The sequence below is a fragment of the Mya arenaria genome, chromosome 13 (assembly GCF_026914265.1).
Source record: "Mya arenaria isolate MELC-2E11 chromosome 13, ASM2691426v1".
NCBI lineage: Eukaryota > Metazoa > Mollusca > Bivalvia > Myida > Myidae > Mya > Mya arenaria.
This window is the reverse complement of record NC_069134.1, coordinates 3,631,806-3,652,098: the sequence shown is the minus strand read 5'-3', so window position 1 is coordinate 3,652,098 and position 20,293 is coordinate 3,631,806. Positions and strand designations below refer to the sequence as shown.

At 35.7% G+C, this 20,293-nt stretch overlaps 2 protein-coding genes across 5 annotated transcripts in view; one reads left to right on the top strand and one right to left on the bottom strand.

Moving 5' to 3' along the window:
* LOC128214231 (uncharacterized) overlaps positions 1–3,050 on the bottom strand; it is a 29,611-nt gene extending 26,561 nt beyond the window's left edge. For all 3 annotated transcript variants that reach the window (XM_052920590.1, XM_052920591.1, XM_052920592.1), the window contains exon 1: positions 2,519–3,050. In XM_052920590.1, the coding sequence (XP_052776550.1) occupies positions 2,519–2,738 (220 nt within the window). In that variant the 5' untranslated portion in view covers positions 2,739–3,050. The remainder of the gene's footprint in view (positions 1–2,518) is intronic.
* A 256-nt stretch (positions 3,051–3,306) lies between these two features.
* Positions 3,307–18,131, top strand: LOC128214529 (E3 ubiquitin-protein ligase Topors-like). Of its 2 annotated transcripts, none has more exons than XM_052921037.1 (6): positions 3,307–3,434; positions 6,810–7,425; positions 7,715–8,015; positions 9,265–9,514; positions 10,914–11,103; positions 13,239–18,131. In XM_052921037.1, the coding sequence occupies exons 2-6, from the start codon at positions 6,812–6,814 to the stop codon at positions 16,375–16,377; spliced, it is 4,494 nt and encodes a 1,497-aa protein (XP_052776997.1). In that variant the 5' UTR covers positions 3,307–3,434; positions 6,810–6,811; the 3' UTR covers positions 16,378–18,131. The 2 variants fall into 2 exon arrangements, with proteins under 2 accessions (XP_052776997.1, XP_052776996.1); XM_052921036.1 differs by having other exon boundaries at positions 10,911–11,103.
* Positions 18,132–20,293: the final 2,162 nt, after the last annotated feature.

Below are 20,293 nucleotides of genomic sequence, written 5' to 3'. Positions count from 1 at the left end.
TCCTGTTGAGAGATACACAAGCGACGGACTTTGGACAATTGGTAATATATACGAAATGGATGCCTACGAAAGATATCAGATTCTGGATGTTACCTGTGAAATGAGTAATTTCAACAAAAAGGATACCATTGCCTACTCTTGGATGAACCAAAGAGCAAGAGTTCCCCTGAACATGAAGACCGACCAAGGAGTACAACAGTATTGATTGTATGTACATCTTTGACAGCAATGATCAATTCTCAAAGGCTGCTTCCACTTATCCGACAGGAGATCTGAACAGGCTCTACAAAAGAAAAACTGTCAGAGCAAGGGATTTTAGGCCTTCATTCTCGTACAAGTATACGACGAAACCTCATCCACATTATAGCTGGATAGATGCTACCAACACAGATGGAGCCAAGCAGAACATGTTTGATCTCATCAGGTTCTTTGTCGGACAGAATGGTAATGATCTGGAAATTGGAGTCAGGAAGATGATAGAAGATCCAAAAAGAATGCTTCTCTCTTCTGCCACTGGACAACCTGCAAAGGATTGGAGTAAGACTGCACTCATCCTTGGAGCAGAATGTCACTACACTGATGAAGAATTCATTGACGAATCCAAACCTGGAAACACAGGAATTCACACAGTCATGGACCACATCAAATGACTAGAGAGCGTAACGATGAGGATCCTCGCCAAGATGCCATCTGCACCTGAGCTGAATTAAAACTGTTTTAAATCTGGACGTTTTATAAGATCTGAATAAATCTATTCATAGCCTTAAACATCTTTTTTTCCGTTTCCCTTTTTAGGAAAAAAAAAAGCACGGCTTCCCACCATCCTACCCCTTACACCTGCCGGTAAGTATATCTTTCACATTTCTCCTGATCAGCAGTCGAAATGTGTCGGGCAGTAATAAATACGGGGCCTCCGGCACAACTTAATAGTATAATGTAACCTCAACACATTATATAATAATTTTTTTGTTGGCTGAAGAACCGGGTGATAGGACACATTCTATAAGGGCATGAGATTTACATGATTATAGCTACCTTCTTAAATAGGCTTTAGCTATATCACTAGTGATAAAGCTAAAGCCACTGGATAGAAGGTAGCTTACATCATGTAAATCTCATGCCCTTATATCTAGCAACACAATACAATGTGATGAACACGTCAAACTTCTAGGAGTGGAACTAGATTACATGTTAAAATTTGACACACAAATATCACAACTTTGCAAAAAGGAGGGAACTCAACTGAACAGTCTTCTCAGCATTTCTCTTTGGAAAGACTTCTTATTTTTATTTTATTTTATTAAATTTTAACTATTGTCCTATGACCTATCATTGGGCATTTTTATGGTAAGAAAAACTCTGAAAATTAGGAAAACTGCAATTAAGGGCCCTTCGAATGATTTAACAAATCTTAGGAAGGTCTATTGAATCGCTGTAATTTGTCAACCCATCAAACAGGAAGGATTAAAACAATTGCTATTGAAAGTGCTTACATGGTATTTCATCAGAATATTTACATGATCTTGTTTAATTTAATAAAACACCTACATAAAGTTTCAGCTTTGTAAACACAGGTGACATTCCTAGGGTAAGAATTTCCACATATGGCAAGAACTCATTTTGTTTGAGGCTGCCCAGGTGTGGAACAACCTTCCAATATATTTAGACTGAACAAGTAGACAAAATTAAAGAATTCAAAAGACTTAAAAACACCGGGTCAGGACTAAAATTCAAGTGTTCCATGTGCCATTTTAAACAACACTGTTCTTCGTTGTTTAAGATACTAACTAGTGCTTTACATTGCTGCTATAATCTTTACCTCTTTTATGTAATCTGTTATCATTATATCAGTTGTATTTCTTGTTAAATTAATACAATGAGCAATATGTATCTTCATTCTCAATTCATTATTTTTTTTAGACCACTCTTAATTTAATGTTGTTTTGTTTTGGTAGTGTTGAATACTTGTATGTGTAAATGTCTAAGTTATAGAATATTCTTAGAAGTACTAAACCCTTTGCCTCTAAACTCTATTTATGTACATGTAGCTTTTTGAATGCTCAACATCCAACATTTTTTTCTTCCTAAAATAGCATGTGCTTTGTGCTGCATTTGTATTTAATTCTTTTCAAATCTGCTTTTGTATCAATATGTTTTGCATTTTGGATTCATATGTTTACAATGTTCTATCTGTTTAGAATTTATATATTTACAATCATTTAATTTGACACTATTCTAAGTCTTAACTAGTTTGCTAATACTGTTTAACTTTAATCTTATTTGAATGCATTAATTAATTATCTTCGTGGTTCTTTATGTTCTTTGATTTGCATTTTTTTTAAAAATAGCTCTGCAAGCTAGTGTTTAAATTTATGTACATCTGACGTGAAACAAAGGTGTTTGTATCTTGAATGATACTGTACCATATGTAAATCAAGGAAAATCAAATTAAATCATGAAACTTAAAAAAAAAGATAAATAATATTATTTAACAGTGCATCCTCAGCACTTTATTTACCATCCTTCTGTTCATTTCCGTTTACATCTCCATCAAGTTTTTGTTCATTTTCACCAGCAGCATCCTCATTTCCATTTTCTGTTTTCTCTTCTGTTTCTTCTTTGACTTTTGGATCATCTTTGGACTCAGTCTCATCATCCTTGGCTGTTTTCTTTTTTCCGCATGTTACTAGTACATCTTCAGAATTTGGTGTCAAGACGATGAACAAGAATGAAGACATTTTTAGCAAAACAACAATATACCCAGATAACAGTGATCATTCAAACTTCAATGATTAATTCCATTGAACATGTGGAAAACATTTCAACTTTTTACATGTATACGTAACTAGTTTGCAGGATTTGTTCAAGTGTTGATAGTCTGCAGAATAAACATAACTAAAGGCAGTAGCACTGACATTAGACTCTAAACTGTTATTAAGTAATGTCGTTAAGCATTTCAACATAACTTTCTTGACGATATCTTAAAATTCTAATTGCATTGAAGAAAGAAAAACGTTGATAAATGGAAATGTCAAATGGGACTGGATTTCCTGAATGGGAGCAGCTGAGGAATTATTTGGTTTATTATTGACCTTTATATATTGCTTCATATAAAAGATTGTACCAAGAAAAAAATATTACCAAAAATAAAAGCAATAAAGAGGCTATGTGTTACTGGTGAAATAAACGTTATATATTTTTGTACATAACAAATATTAATGATTTGTCCCTAAAAATCTTAAACTTCATTCCATTGGCCAATGTATTTACATTTCATCCAATGCACATTGAGATTACATTCGTATTGTTCTATTTTCCGTCACAATATTCGTCCTTTTCCACAAAATGATGAGTAAACATATACGTTTTGTAATTTAGATGTCCTGGTCGTGTGAAGGAGATACAACTGTCAATATTGTTATAATTTCCAAAAGGTAATTGTAAATATTTATTCAGATAAGATGTACATGATATATATTTAAATTGTATCTAATTTTAAACAGATCAGCTGTTTTCTTTAGTCATTCTAAAATGCCGTCCAGGCTTCTGGTTAGCCTGGACACACAACTTGGTGGATCTTAAAGACAACTTATGAGATAAAACTTTAATTAGCTGTCTGCAGGTTGCAAGTACTGACAAAAATTATTTGTTATACTTGACCTCACTCATATTTGATGACTGATGATTGAGTTACAGTTAATTGCCAAATACCCTGTTACAGTCATTTCCATGGACACAGACAATATAGCCCTTCACACATTGGGAATAAATAGCCTGGCCGTAGCTTTGCAAAAATATATTAGGTGCAGGTTGCCCGACCCTACCTACTTTTTTTTTTTTACTGCAGATTAAAACGTCAAAATGGAGAGTTTATGACATTTTTAAACTGAGCTAGTGTTGTGGTAGACATGGCTTTGAGCGAATTACGGACACTACGGACCATGGACATTACGGACCAGACATTACGGACCAGATTAAGGGACACTACGGGCCAGATTTAGGGACATTACGGACCATCTTCGGAATCTTACGGACCATGATTTAAGCATTTTTTTTTTTAAATTAATCACTCATTAGTTTATAATTTGTTAATAAATACTTGAATATGAGTGCTCAGTATGACGTTATATCTTCCATAAAACTGAAAAATCCCGTGAAGTTCGAATAGATCTCAATATAAAATCTTGTGAAATTCCAAAAGGTGTTAAAACTTATGCATTTATAACAATTATGTGAACAATAATGAACGAAATTTGAAAGATCGGCAGTTAAATCAGTTAAAAGCAACAGAAGAAATATTTTCCAAAACAGTTTATTTCCCAAAATAAATCGAGCAGAAATATTTTCCAAAACAGTTTATTTACCAAAATAAATCGAGCATATATTAAAATAAACGATGTGTGTCTGTTGCAATTCTTGCAAACTGATGTTTAAAACTGGCAATTTCTGTTGCCTTAATTAGTGTTTATTAGTTATAATTGTACCCGCAATTATTTGCGGTATATAACAAAAGAAACAAACATTATACTGACAACCTTTAATTGGCAATCATAAAAGTGTGAAAACCCATTGTAACGGCGCACTTTCACTGAACCCACGGCTCAATACACAATCCGACTGGTAGGTTACATTGCCATTTATCATTTTGGCTCAGATTAAGCGGAAAATGAGGTTATGGCATGTTGACATTACAAACCAGTCGAGTGTAATTCGTTGATCTTGTTCAAACGTAAGTAAAAAAGTTAAAGGTTATACTTTTGGTTTGGAAACTAAAAATAAGTCAAAGAATTCGCAGTCAAGACGGAAGCCTATATATGCTACTGCAACCTATCTTTGTAAAAATCGGAGCTGCAACCTATCATTTTCATTTCGTTCTCATATCTTTTAAAATCATTGATATATTTGTTCACAAATACCCGTACCTGTTATATTTAAACAAAACTTAAGTGTTTTATGCGGTTTTCCCGAACTTTTATCTCATTTTCTACTAAATCTGAGCCAAAATGATAAATGGAACTGTAACCTTCCAGTCGGATTGTGTACATGTTGGAAACATTGCAGAAGTGTTCTCGAAAACGGTAACAGTTTCAAGGAAAATATGGATATGTAAATACACACTAGGTAGGTAGGCATATGATAGGTTATGTTTAAATTCCAAGAAACTGTCATAATTATAGATATAACGTTGATTTTCGGCTCGAGTCGAGCGTTTTGGTGACGCCATCTTGCACTGAAACCAACCATTTGGTCACGTGGATTCCCCGCTTTTTACAATTACTAGTATAGGATAAACACATATTTCGTTCATTATTATTCAAATTATTATAATATTTTATTAAAAATACATTGATGTTTAACATTGGAATTTCCTGGATTTTTCAGTTACATTAAAGATAATTTTCATACTGAGCACTAATATTCAAGTATTTATTAACAAATTTAAGACCAATGAGTGAATAAATTAAAAAAAAATGTTTAAAAACATTATAAATTATGGTCCGTAAGTTTCTGAAGATGGTCCGTAATGTCCCTAAATCTGGTCCGTAGTGTCCCTAAATCTGGTCCGTAATGTCTGGTCCGTAATGTCCATGGTCCGTAGTGTCCGTGACCCCTTTGAGCCCCACACTGAGTGCATTTTACAATATCAGGTTAACATTATCTTTATTTCTGTTATATATTGACTTGCACAGGCAATATCTGGTCCAGTGAGCTCCAAGGGATCTACAGTTAATCTAAGTAATTATGCCCACCTTCGAAGAAGAGGGGGTATATTGCTTTGCACATCTGGGTGGGTTGGTATGTCGGTAGACCAAAGCTTGTCCAGGTGTAATAACTTGACAACTTGCCTGGACCTAGACTTGGGGGTGGGGAATGACCAGTTGATGACATTTATTGATATTGAGGTCATTGGCTGAAAGGTCAAGGTCATGGTGATATTGATTACGAAAAGTTTGTCACAGTGACAATGGTCCTAAAACTTGACTTGATGGTTTCACTTGACCAGAAGATGACCCGTATTAATTTGGGTTTCAAAGTTTAAGGTCACTGTGACCTTGAACCTGAAAAGCTTGTCTGACTGATAACTCAATATGCCTATACCTTTGGTCCTCAAACCTGACATGGAGCCTGAGTCTGACCAGATGATCTCTATTGATTTTGACATCATCAGGTAAAAGGTCAAAGCGACTTTGATTGTGTAAAGCTTGCCTAAGTGATAACTTGACAATGCTTGCACCCATGGCCCTCAAACTTGACATTAAGTTTGGATGTGACCAGTAGATGGACCCTATTCAATTTTTTTGTCATCAGGTCAAGGCCACAGTGTCCTTGAATGCGAAAAACTAATCCTAGTGATAACTAAAAAAAGCATAGACCTGTGGTACTCAAACTTGACATGTAGGTTGAATGTGACCAGAAGACAAACCCAATTGATTTTGGGGTCATAAGGTCCAAAGCTCAAGGTCATAATGATCTTGAAGACCAAAGTCTTGTCCTAAGTGATAACATGAAGATGCCTGCACCGACAGTCTCTGTATCGGTCGCCAACTTCTTTGAGATATATGTTATTGAGTGGAATAAAAAAAAAATGCAGACTTATAGCTGACTTGTGCCATTTACTGAGAGAAAACCTAATCAGAATAACAACAAATATTGTTAAACTGTATCAAAATTAGATGAATACTAGTATTCATAAAACTTTGTATAAAAAATTGGGTTCTCCTTTCCATGTGATTGGTTTAAATTGTGACTCTCAATGTACATGTATACTATTTAGTATCATTTAGGTTATGACTATTTTCACTTTTCAGGAATGGATAATGATAAAAGGAAAAGCCCTCGAAAGAAAAGGCGGAAAAGAATTCAGCTTGATGAAGAAGAATCAAGTCTGTCGGCATCAAAGAAAAGGACAGAAGTTGGAAATGAGACCTTGGAATCTGTAGCTCTCTCTAAACCTTCGAGACGAAAATCAAAGAGTGTGGGAGGAATGGGTCCCCATTCTACCCAGTCTACACAGTTGAGCCATCCTGGCCAGGGAACAGATGGTGGGGATGGTACAAGCACATCTGCAGGTGGCTCTCAAGTTCCCACCGCCATGTCCAGCTCTGATCCTGATGGGGCTACAAACTCAACCAGGTCTCCGAACTCATCCCCAGAGCCCAACTGTGCTATATGCCTGAGTAAACTGGAAAATAAGTCATTTACAGACAGCTGCTATCACATGTTTTGTTTCGTTTGTCTTATGGAGTGGTCTAAGGTGAAGGCAGAATGTCCCCTATGCAAGCAGAAGTTCAGCAGTATTGTCCACAGTGTGCGCTCATATGATGACTTTCAGGAGTACCACCTTCCCAAGCCGGAGGAGAGACTGCCGACCAGCCTGCACCATATGTGGGACCTTGTCCCACCGGGTGCTCGCTTCAGGTACAGGTATGTAAATATAAATGAATAACATTTTCATTAGTCCTGTTTGAAAATTAAGCTTTTGAGTGGTTCAACTAAATACTATTATAAACATCATAGATGAATTCATTTGCAATAAAATCTTATATCAATACTGCACATAGCAGTTTAACTGTTATGAATTCTATGCATCATAACTTATTACTATTTACTGCATCATAACTTATAAACTGCTCAGTATATCATATCTCACTAACTGTTTACTGTATCATAACTCATCAACTCCTCACTAATTTAGTTTTGTTCTCACCATAAGGACGACTGTGACAGACCATAGATATGCTGACCTGGCCTCCAACATCCACCAGGAGATCGAGAGTCGACTTCTACAGCGGCCATCTCGACATTTGCCCATACCAAACTACCGCCGCCTCCGCCAACCTGCCAACAGCGAGTTCCGACGCAGTGTCTACCTGCAGCGACTGAGGCTGAAGGAGGACAGCATGAGGACTCGGAGGAGAGTGCGGGAAACATCAGCCACCTTCTTCAGGGAGAACCCAGCCCAGACCCACAGGCTTGTACCCTGGCTCAACAGAGAACTCAATGCTCTGCTTCAGGTTAGAGGTTTGACTTAGGTCTTGTCTGACAAGTGCATAGAAATACTCATTAAGTATTAATTGATGTGAATGATTAATAACATATGAGTCAGGTTATCTTTATTATGCCCCCCTTCGAAGAAGAGCGATATATTGTTTTGCACATGTCAGTGGGTAGGTCGGTCGGTCCGTCGGTAGTCCAAAGCTTGTCTGAGTGATATCTTAACAATTCCTGGATGTATGGTCACAAAACTTGACACTAAGGTTGGGCATGACCAGTAGATGACCCCTATTGATTTTAGGGGTCATCGGGTCAAAGGTTTTGTTCACAGTGACCTTTAATGGTAAAAGGATTTTAAAGCTTGTCCGAGTGATCGCTCAACAATGCTAAGACCAATGATCATCAAACTTGACATGGAGGCTGGGCCTGACCAGTAGATGACCCTTATTGATTTAAGAGGTCATCGGGTCAAAGGTCAAGGTTACAGTGACCTTGAATGATAAAAGGGTTGTCCGAGTTATAACTCATCAATGCCTGCACCCATGGCCCTCAAACTTGACTTAAAGGTTGGGCCTGAACAGTAGATGACTCCTATTGATTTTTGGGTACATCGGGCCAAAGGTCAAGCTCGCAGTGACTTTGAATGCGAAAATGTTCTTTGAGTGATAACTCAACAATGCCTGCACCCATAGCCCTCAAACTTGACTTGGGTGTTGGGCCTGACCTGTAGATGACCCCTTTTGATTTAAGGGGTCATTGGGTCAAAGGTCACAGTGACCTTGAACGCAAAAAAGGTTGTCTGTGTGACTTGACAATGCCTGCTCCCATGACCCTAAAACTTGACATTTAGGTTTTGGGTGACCAGTTGATGACTCCTATGGATTTTGAGGTCAAAGGTCATGGTTATAACTCATATTCATCATTACAATTTCGTCATATTTACTTATTCCCCCCTGCCAAGAGGATACATTTTGATTTGCAAATATCAGTCATCATCTGAACATGATTCAAAACTGTACCTAATATCCTCACACTTTGAATGGTCATAATCTTAAAACTGCCTCAAAGGTATCCAATGTCAATGACAAGTCAGCTGTCATTTCCGTCCATGCATATTTCATTCAACTGGCCAAAAAATCCTGACAACATGGCGCTCAGGGGAGGGGGGGGGGGGGGGGGGGGCATAATGTTTGACAAAAATCTCTTGTTATGTAGTCTAATGCACTTTGCACATACAGAAAGCCTAACTGAATTTATATTATTGTACAGGGACATGGATCTCAAGTGGCATTTGTGTTGGACATGATCATGGGTGTAATCACGCGGCACGCCATTGACAGTGAGGAGTTTTACCAGCACCTGTTACCATACATCGGCCGCCACACCAGGCATTTCATGCGCGAGTTCCTGGCCTTTGCACGGTCACCTTACCACATGGCAGCATATGACCGAAACACCTCGTATGAAGCCAGCAATGAACCCAATATCGACTCAAGCTCTGACACTGACCATCAACTGAGTAAGAAATTCTATCTACCAACATGTTTATTGATCTATTGAAATTAAAACCTGGAAAATTTATGTCAGTTTGAAACCAATATATTGATAATAATCAATATTTTGTTCTTTTTTTATTGTCAGGATTCTTATTAATGATGTCTTCTTGGCTAAAATTCCTTAGTTATAATAACTTGAATCAGTATACTGAAATAAAACATTCTTAAAGATAGATTTTCCAAGATGCTTATACATCAGGCTCTAGGTTCACAAAAAAAGAGTCATCAGTTAAAATTTCAATGATTTTGCAATACATTTGAACGTGTGAATTAAACACAAGACATTATTGTGTTGAAAAGAAAGTAGAGGGAAATGAATAAAAATAGCCTTGTTGCCATTTGTTAATCAGGGACTGTGATGTATTTAAAGTTATGACTAAGATCCTTTAAACCAGTCCAAGGCTTTCTGTTCTTCCTTTAAAGTGCATATACTTATCTTGTTTGTGTATAACGTTTTTTTTGTAGAACATTATATGTGACATGCAATTTCAGGCTAGGCTTTCTCGGTTAAAAAAGCAAAGTGTTAATTGATAGCTAGGCATTGTGAGTAAGTCTAATTGAACATACACGCCCTTTCAATTATGATCTTGATATAATCATATTGATTATTGAGATAACTTAAATATATTATGCTTAAAAATAAAGCAGTATGAAACACTTCTAAGTTGCATTTACATTTATTTACATTTGCCTAGTCATACAAATTTAAATGCGATCAATCATTAAGTTACCTACTGTGTAGAACAATCAATAAATTACCTACTGTGTAGAACAATCAATAAATTACCTACTGTGTAGAACAATCAATAAATTACCTACTGTGTAGAACAATCAATAAATTACCTACTGTGTAGAACAATCAATAAATTTAATACTGTGTAGAACAATCAATAAATTTAATACTGTGTAGAACAATCAATAAATTTAAAAACATGGTCTCATGTTTGGCGGAGACAACAATTTTGGACAGTTCCAATTGCACAAAAATACTTAAGTCAGACCTTTGAAATCTTTGAATATCAATCTTAACTTGTCTTAGAACATAGCATCAAAAGTTATTGAAAGACATAGATATGCTTTTACTCTTTTTAAAATCCCATTCTCTCTCCTAGAATATGTTTATTAAAAACTTGGTTCAAGATTAAATCGAAAAGAAATTCTACTGCAAAAATGTAATTTAGTAAAACTAACTGTTTTTGAACAATTAATCAAATATATTTTATGCTTTTGAATTATTATTATTTGAAATGTTTACAAAATATTTATATCTACACATTCTTTGAGAAAGGATGTTTTTAAAAAAAGTAAACACATTTGCTTTTGATTTATACTAAAAAGTATGCTGGTTTTCTTCCCCAGCAGGAGAGGATGATGGCAATGACAGTGATGTGATGGTGATCTCATCGCCCCCTCCCCCTAGCCGCCCTGGCCCCAGCTCCCTAACGCCCGACTTCACCCTCCCCATGGGATTATCAAACTTCCTTGGGACTTTTCCACCTATTGTGCGCTCATACCCTCAGGAGGATCTGTCTACAGCTGCTACTGGTCACAGGTGAGCTTAAAAGTTATGGCCTATCAAAATTTATTTTTCATTTTCAAAATTTTGCTCAATTTATGATACACTTTTCACAAAAACATATGTACATGTACATAGCCATAAAGAAGCCTTATTTTAGGCACATCTGCCGTAACTCAGTTGATCTTAAAAAGTGAAAACTGCTAAGCTCAATAGTTTTGATATAATTTGCATAATATTTACTTCTTCAAGAGGTTATAGTTGTTAAATAGGAGTTATTTTTATGATAATCACAAAAAAAAATAATAATTCATTCAACAAAATCAAACTTAAGCTTATATTTTGCCTCATTGAAATAAGCTACTTAACCCTGTTAAGCTAAAGAAGTTTCGGGTTGGGGCCTGTTTTCATCGAGTATAATAAAAATATTTACAAACTAATTGATGTTTTTACAATTATAAACAAGTGATCTTGTAAACATTTCATTTAGAAAGTATCATAAGTGGTTCATGGACTGTAATGTCACTTAATTGTACATCTCTCATTCAACTCACAATGAACTGAAGATTCTATTTATTTGTACATAAACAATTAACATGTGAAAATATTGATGGAGAAGAAGGGGGCTTTGGAAAAGTGAAATACACTTGTAGAAGAACAAGGATTTTATGTATTTCAATTCAAAATTAATTGTAACAATGGGGCCATGATGAATTTATACAAATATGATAAAAAGAAACTTCTTAAACAGATGTATTCAGTTACTTTAATGAATGTATATATTTCCATGTACTTTATTCCTTTCATGAAGTATATCATGACTAACCGTTCCTCTGTTCTTTTCCACAGATATCAAATGTTGATAACAGATTGCTCTCCTTAAATCATGAGAAATATTTTATATCTTTTACTTAAAACAATTAAAACAAACAGACAACACTGTATTATGTAAAATTAAAAAACAACTTTAAATCTAGAAAATCAATGTTAACTTTCAGAAGATTTTGCATAACAAAGTTGTTATTTCACAACCAAAATGTGCGAAACCAAAGGTACTTTGTTGCAGTATTTTCAATTACATGCACTGGTAAACAGCTGTAGCATGTCAACAAAGCTTCTTAAATACTTGAAACAATTGAAACAATTGCGTGCAAATTTCTTGAGAAGTGACTTATGGATTTGCAAAATTAGGTCATTACTTGGTACTGAATTAAATGAATCAAAAGTATGAATCAAATCCTAAATTTACACTCTACATAACATATTTGATGCAAACCATTTTTATACTAATCAGAATGACCATCTGTCTTACATTTACCTACATCTTTCACTTTAAAGTAATCCAGTGCTAGTCATTTTGTGTAATGTTCCTTAACATGAATGACCGTAAATCTTGAAAAAACATTGTTATATTACAAAACCATTCTAATATGATTTCCGTTGAAAATATTCACACAGGTGCCTGTTTTGCAATACACAAAACCAATATCTTCCTTATTGTCAGCGTAAATTAAGACTCACATATTAAATGTAAAATTTTACATATACCTGGGATGAATTTTCAGTAGATTAAAAGATAGCAAGAATCATTTCATTTGTTAAAACACAAGTTATGTAGCACTGTAAGCTGTATCTTTTTTCTCTGAATTGGTAAATGAACAGGAAAAAGGTGCATTTATGTTTAAGGCAGGGAATGTCTCTCAACAATGTTATATGTATTTTGAGTAGAAAACAATCAAAATGACAGCAGTGTATTAATACCACAAGCTGAGAGTTGAAAAGTTGTGCTCAAGAAAATATAAGAAGAAATATTTATTATCATTATTATATATGACTGATCTCAAGGTGAAATCATAAATAGCAAGATGTTAAAAAATAGTGGATTTCATCATTTCTGGTACAAGTTTCTGTAGTACCTTGAAATAAATACAAATGACTTCGGAATCAATTTCAAAATAGGTCTAGGCCACTTTACCCTGCTTTGGGCATGACCTCCTCACACTCAAACGGGCTGTTTTTCTTGATTGACATTTATCAGCTTTTAGAATCCCTCTTACATGCTACATGATACAGAACTTGTATTCTAGTTGATTAGTTACACTTTCATTTAAAAAAAAGTTGGGTTATGATTAATTTTAGAAATTAGTAAAAGATTCATATGTTATTTACAGGTCTGATCTGTTTGCTCCACCATCTGCATCTGGATGGGATTCTCCTACATATCGGCCTCCCAGCCCACCACCAGCCCACATGCAGCCAGTCAGCTTGTTCACCACTTCTTGTCCAGCATTCCCACCTTGCCAGTACATCAGTGGTTTTCCTAGTTTTCCCAATGTGTATGGCATGGTGAATGACAGAGTACGGGCGATTTGTACCAGTAGACCCATTAGCAGCCCAAGGGAAATCAACCATACGAACTCAGACAGCAGCGATGTGGAAATCGTTGATGTGGAAAAGCCCTGGAATGAGAGGAGTCCAATCAGACTGTCGTCCGGAGCCGACTCTGACTCAGATGTGATGATCACTGGCACCTCATACCCTGGGGATGACGAAATGAAGAGGGAGAAGAAGAGAAAACATCGAAAGAACAGAGAGGACACCAGAAGTGATGATCTCAAAGGTCAAGACACTAATAAAGAGAAGCGACATGAGCCACAAAGATCAAGGCCTAAAAAGCATAAAAAGAGGAAGCATTCTCACGCTGGAACAGAAAGTGCAAGCCAGGCAGGGTCACCAGTTCTAAGGGTGACAATGAGAAGTGCCTCAAGATCAAGATCACGCTCGCCTGTCAGAACATCGCCAAATATAAGACTTAGAATAGGAAGCTTTTCACAAGAATCACAGTCTTCCTCCCCTGACCAGGATGTTCCAAGGTCTGCTAGATTGCCAATTAAAGTAAGATTGAAGTCCCATCCCACATATACCCCCACAGACAGTATGTTTTGGAGAGATGAATCACATGGTCACAGTTATAAGCCTCAGAGACAACCTTCATCCAAATCAGACTCAGATGAGGAAACTGATTCAAGCTTCTTTTCAATCACTTCAAGGAAGCATAAAGTAAAAACAGGTCGGTCAAGTATTGAAATTGTTGAATACAGAAAGAAGAGCTCAAAATCTAAAAAGAAGCACAAACAAAAAGAAAGTGGAAAACACAAGAAACACAAAAAGGAGAAAGACCATTTACAAAGCTTGAAACATAAACACAAATCAAAAAAGAAAAAACATAAGAAGGATAAACAGGAACAAAGCAGCAATACGTCTACCACGGAAGAGTCTTTTAAAAGCCCTAGAGCAGTAAATGCCACTGAAGAAAGTAAAAGTATGGATGACAGTGTTCACTCACCTTGTTTTACAAGTGATTCTGATGCTGACAGCAATTCTGACACGGAAGCAATGCCAGAAGATTCAATTGAGGGAAAGAAAGGCATACACCGCAAACGGAGAACCAGTAAACTGGTACCTGAAGAGGAAGAGGATAGCACTCTGAATGTGCCGGACGTAGCATTTAATGATATCACAGCCACCCAGGCAGCTGTCCTTGACCAGGAGATAGAATCCATCAACAGGACTATCTCCACCAATGACTACATTGGCTCCCTGTTCAACGACAAACCAGACGTCAACCATTCACCAGTCACCCTTAACACTGATCCAAATAAACTGGTCAACCCTAATGATGTCTTCAACCTTAAGAAGTTCAAGAAGCATCCGTTTGGTCATAAAAAGTCCAGTAAAACAGCAAATACTTCAAACATTTTGTCTGTGCAGATGACAAACAGTTTAGCAGAAGGAAATTCTACTGAAGACAAAATTCAGTCCAGTGATATCAGCTCATGTACAGACATTGATAATGAGTCAACATTACCCTCCTTCTCAAGCCTTGTTGGCCGACCATGCCAGTTTCCTTGGAAAAATTCCGCCAGTAATGGATCTCAAAAACACATGAGGAAACAGAAGCCTCATAATGTAAATGCTTACGATTCTCCTACAAGCACAGAAAGAGATCAAGGAAAACCTCTTATAAATTTAGTACACCAGAATTTAGATCATCAATTTATAGATGTTGAGACAGTATCTGATGACTCTGATATAGATGTTGTTAATGAAGTTAGTGCTCCATCTACCTCAAGTGACACTCAAAAAGTATGTGTGGAAGATATAACCGAGCCTGTCATCATTGGTCTTGAACATGGCAGCAGGACAGATGATATACAAAGAAATGCGGAAAATTTCCTTTCTAGTCAAGGAGCACATCTAATGGTGTCCCCGTCTACACCTTGTCAATCAGACAGGGATAGATATGTTGTAGGTGAAGGATCATTCATAACCTGTGATCATGCCTTTCTCCGCGAGCCTGAATCCCAAGATTCAGCTGATGTTGTTGATGTTGAAGATATCACAGATGTTGAAGAGACAGTGGACTCGGACAGTGATGTTGATGTGGTAGTAGACAATGGTGAGAGTGATGTTGACAGTGACAAAGATGACATTATTGAATGCTCTGTTGTTGAAAGCCACAAAACCTTTGAAATAGCTGATGAATCTGATGGTGAAACTGTTGAACATATTGATGTTGATGGGGACTCAGATGCCACTATTGAGGATGCTAACATTGATAAAAGTCTCTATGAAGATAATTTTGAAGAAAAATCCTTTTGTTCTGACAGCAATGTACAGGAAAATAGCAATCAGGAAGTGAATGCTACAGGAAATGTTGATTATAAAACAGATGTACCTGTGATAAATGTAGGGAGCTTATTTCCAGTTACTAATGACCTTTACACAAGATCATACAGTCAGTACTTTAATCAAGAAACACCCCATTATGCACCATGCACTCCAATTTATGATAAAGAGACATCCTCATATGACAAAAGTGATGGTAATTCCCTGCCTAGAAGTTCAGGTGAATCATCAGACAACTCGCATGGGACTGGAAGGAGACCTCACTATGTTCCGAGCACACCTATTTACAGTCTTACCTCATCATATGATCCCATGGAGGGCTCCCCTGTCTGTACACCAAAAAGTTGTGAACAAAATTCAAAGAATATTTGTCCTGGGAAACAAAGAGATAATAATGTTAAGGACGTCTCTGATAACATCAATGAAAATAAAAATAAAATAGTGGCAGATATTGACAACACAACTGAAGATCAGCAACATGTTGGCAACAGTGAAAAATGTGAAGACATTGCCATTGAAGAATACAATGCAGAGAACTCTCAAAATGATGTTAATGCTGACATTAAAAAACACTCCACATGGACTGAACAGCAACACTTGACTTCCAGTATACATGAATAACAGAGTGCTGAATGTACAGGTTGCCTTGACCAAGCCAAGCCGAGTTCTACTGCTGACACAGCAACATCACATTAGTGATTAAGCAGTGGGATCCATTTATGCTCACTTAAAAGTCTTTACACAGTCTATGCTTCAAAGTCCTGTAATATTTTGGTTAATGTAAGTTTGTTAAATATCATTTTTAAATAGGCATCTTAGTTACCACTTTTTGTTATGATCATTATTTTTAAGAATCATTAGTTCCTAATATACATGCATATTCATAGTTCTTCACTTTATATTTATTCACACTGTTGACATGTATTTACTGGTTTAAACCAATATCTGAAGTTTAAGCTCATGCAATTGTACAGAACAAATATAACTCCATTACATTTTGGCTTTTGTTGATATATTACTGTGATAAGGATAATTTGTCCAGATTGGTTGTGGTTGTATGTGAAATATTGTCAAAAGATTTGTCTTTCAAAGTCATTCTATTTATTTCCAATTACACCATTTATTTCGAGAGCGTTTATCGATTATATGTGTTACTGTAACAGTGGAGCATTCAATCCTGTTTTGTTATTTATCTTTTAGAAACATCAACTTGTACTGCCATTTTATATACATGTACAAAATAGTGAATCTTATGAAGATGTCTCTTGTTACAGCTCATAAGTTCTGTTTTCAAGGAAAAAAGTCATGTTATTGTCAAAACCTTTGTTGTCATTGCATATTTGCAAATATTTATTGTATTATAGCACAAACAAATAAATCTAAATTACCAGTGTTTGTAAATGTTAAAGATGTCATCTGAACAAATATTTAAAACTTTTCAAGGAAGAAGCATGTTATATGTGTACATAATTTCCAAGTGTCTTTAAAACACAAGAAGTTTACACCAAATGCCTTGTATTTGGGATTTTCATACAAGAACTAAAGTCACCTTGAGGGTAAGATGGCATTGGTTTTTAACGCTTTAAAATGTTTTTTAAATGTTATGGGCCTTTTTTTTTACTGAAAACAGATAATCAACAGACTAGAGCTGGCGATCTTGTCAAGTCTGTGTGGCCTCAAATGTTTGCTTCATGTAGTAGAACTGTAGTAGAACAGTGTGTTTTTACATAAACAAATCGAGAAGAGTTGAAGCATATTTCACCTGTTTCTGCAGCAGAATGTTATAGATTGTATATTTATATGACAGAATTTTATTGAGGTTCTTTTGTGTTGGCATTTAGTGTGTCTGTGAAGCTTTGCTTTTGTATTTATTAATTATGTGTATAAATCATAGCTACATGAATATTTTTATATTGCCCGTCCCTGAGGACATTCACAGTGTCAGAATTATAACATATTTTATAATAAATTAATAAAAGGCCATTTGCCCTAATTTTTATCAGTTACATGTTTTGTATGTGCTTAATAATATATTTTCTTGAATTAATTTAAAACAAAACTTAAATGGTATTGGTAATCCTACCATTACATTGCAGGTATTTTATCTTATTAATGTCTAGTTTTAGTTATTGCATACCAGGTACCTATTCAAATAAGAATGTGTGGTCTTCATCCCTCCTGTCATATTATACAACTGCCTGCCAATGGGTCGATTATGCATAACCTTGTTAAAGTTAAAAAGATTAATGTCATAATTGTATAAAAGATACATGTTGTTATGTTTAAACTTGTGTTCGGAGTGTAGTCTGTAGCGGTAAGATTATTTCATAATCAGGCATAATGTATTTATCTTAAATATTAAACATATAACATTCTGTCAGAGTTTTTTATGTCTAAATCCTTCAAAGGTGTGGATAGTCTTATTAGCTTAGTTTGCGTAAGATTATGCTAAGATTAAATAGTAAGTTACCAACTTTTGCCCAACTAGAAAGGTTAGTGTTTTGATATTTGATAATTGGTTTCAAACCATGCATAGATTTATGATACCTTATATTTTGAGATCTGAAACCAAGTCATATACCTCACCTTAGATATTGAGGTCTGAAACCAAGTCATATACCTAACCTTAGATATTGAGATCTGAAACCAAGTCATATACCTCACCTTAGATATTGAGGTCTGAAACCAAGTCATATACCTAACCTTAGATATTGAGATCTGAAACCAAGTCATATACCTTAGATGTGGAGGTCTGAAACCAAGTCATATACCTAACCTGTGATATTGAGGTCTGAAACCAGGTAATGTACCTAAGATATTGAGATCTGAAACCAAGTCATATACCTTACATATGGAGGTCTCAAACCAGGTCATATACCTTAGATATTGAGATCTGAAACCAGGTCACATACCTAACCTGTGATATTGAGGTTTGAAATCAGGTCATATACCTTAGATATTGAGGTCTGAAACCAGGTCATATACCTTAGATATTGAGATCTGAAACCAGGTCACATACCTAACCTGTGATATTGAGGTTTGAAACCAGGTCATATACCTTACATATGGAGGTCTGAAACCAGGTCATATACCTTAGATATTGAGGTCTGAAACCAGGTCATTTACCTTAGATATTGAGATCTGAAACCAGGTCATATACCTTGGATATTGAGGTCTGAAACCAGGTCATATACCTTAGATATTGAGATCTGAAACCAGGTCATATACCTACCCTGTGATATTGAGGTCTGAAACCAGGTCATATACCTTAGATATTGAACTGAAACCAGGTCATATACCTTAGATATTGAGGTGTGAAACCAGGTCATATACCTTAAATATTGAGGTCTGAAACCAGGTCATATACCTTAGATATTGAGGTCTGAAAACAGGTCATATACCTTAGATATTGAGATCTGAAACCAGGTCATATACCTTAGATATGGAGGTCTGAAACCAGGTCATATGCCTTAGATATTGAGGTCTGAAACCAGGTCATATACCTTAGATATTGAGGTCTGAAACCAGGTCATATACCTTAGATATTGAGGTCTGAAACCAGGTCATATACCTAACCTGTGATATTGAGGTCTGAAACCAGGTCATATACCTTAGATATGGAGATCTGAAACCAGGTCATATACCTTAGATATGGAGGTCTGAAACCTGGTCATATACCTTAGAAATTGAGGTCAGAAACCAGGTCATATAACTTAGATATGGAGGTCTGAAACCAGGCCATATACCTTAGATATTGAGGTCTGAAATATTGGATGTGAAACATCAGCTATAGATCCACTGTAGAATATGCTGAAAGAAGCCCTGGGTTCAATGATAGTTCTGCCCAGGTGTAGAATTGGCTTGTATAATAAATTTATAAATAAATAAACAGTGAGATACAATTTTCTGGTTAAAAGGTAATCCACACATGATGGTCTCAAGAGCGAGTTTCCATGCCACCTGTATTGAGAGTTTCTTGAAGATTTGATGACCACTGGTGAATTTGTAAAAAAGGAACTTACACATTGTTGAAATATTTAACCTACTTCATACATGGCATATCCCCCGGCGCGGGGAAAAATTCCCTGAAATTTTAATCCACCACCGGGGGGGGGGTAAAGAATATCCCCGGGATTAAAAAAAATATGTTTTATCATTTACGCAATCGTTATCACTTGGTTAAATTTTATCAGCATGTTTACAGTAATAATGCCCTTCCTGCACGGAAGCTTAATTGGATTATCAACTGATGTGTATAAACAACACAGAAAAGAAGTACCATACTTTTTTATCAGAAATGACAGATATTCACACTGGCCTTAATTATAATGCTGGCAAATACTCTGACCATGTTTTATTAGGATAAAACCTGTTGAATTATGACAAAAAAAACAACAACCTGTAATGCATGTATGTTAACAACACCTAAGTATCAGTTTTGGCAACACTGCAGTGGAAGTTGTTAACCTCTCTCTCTCTATATATATATATATATATATATATATATATATATATATATATATAATTATATATATAT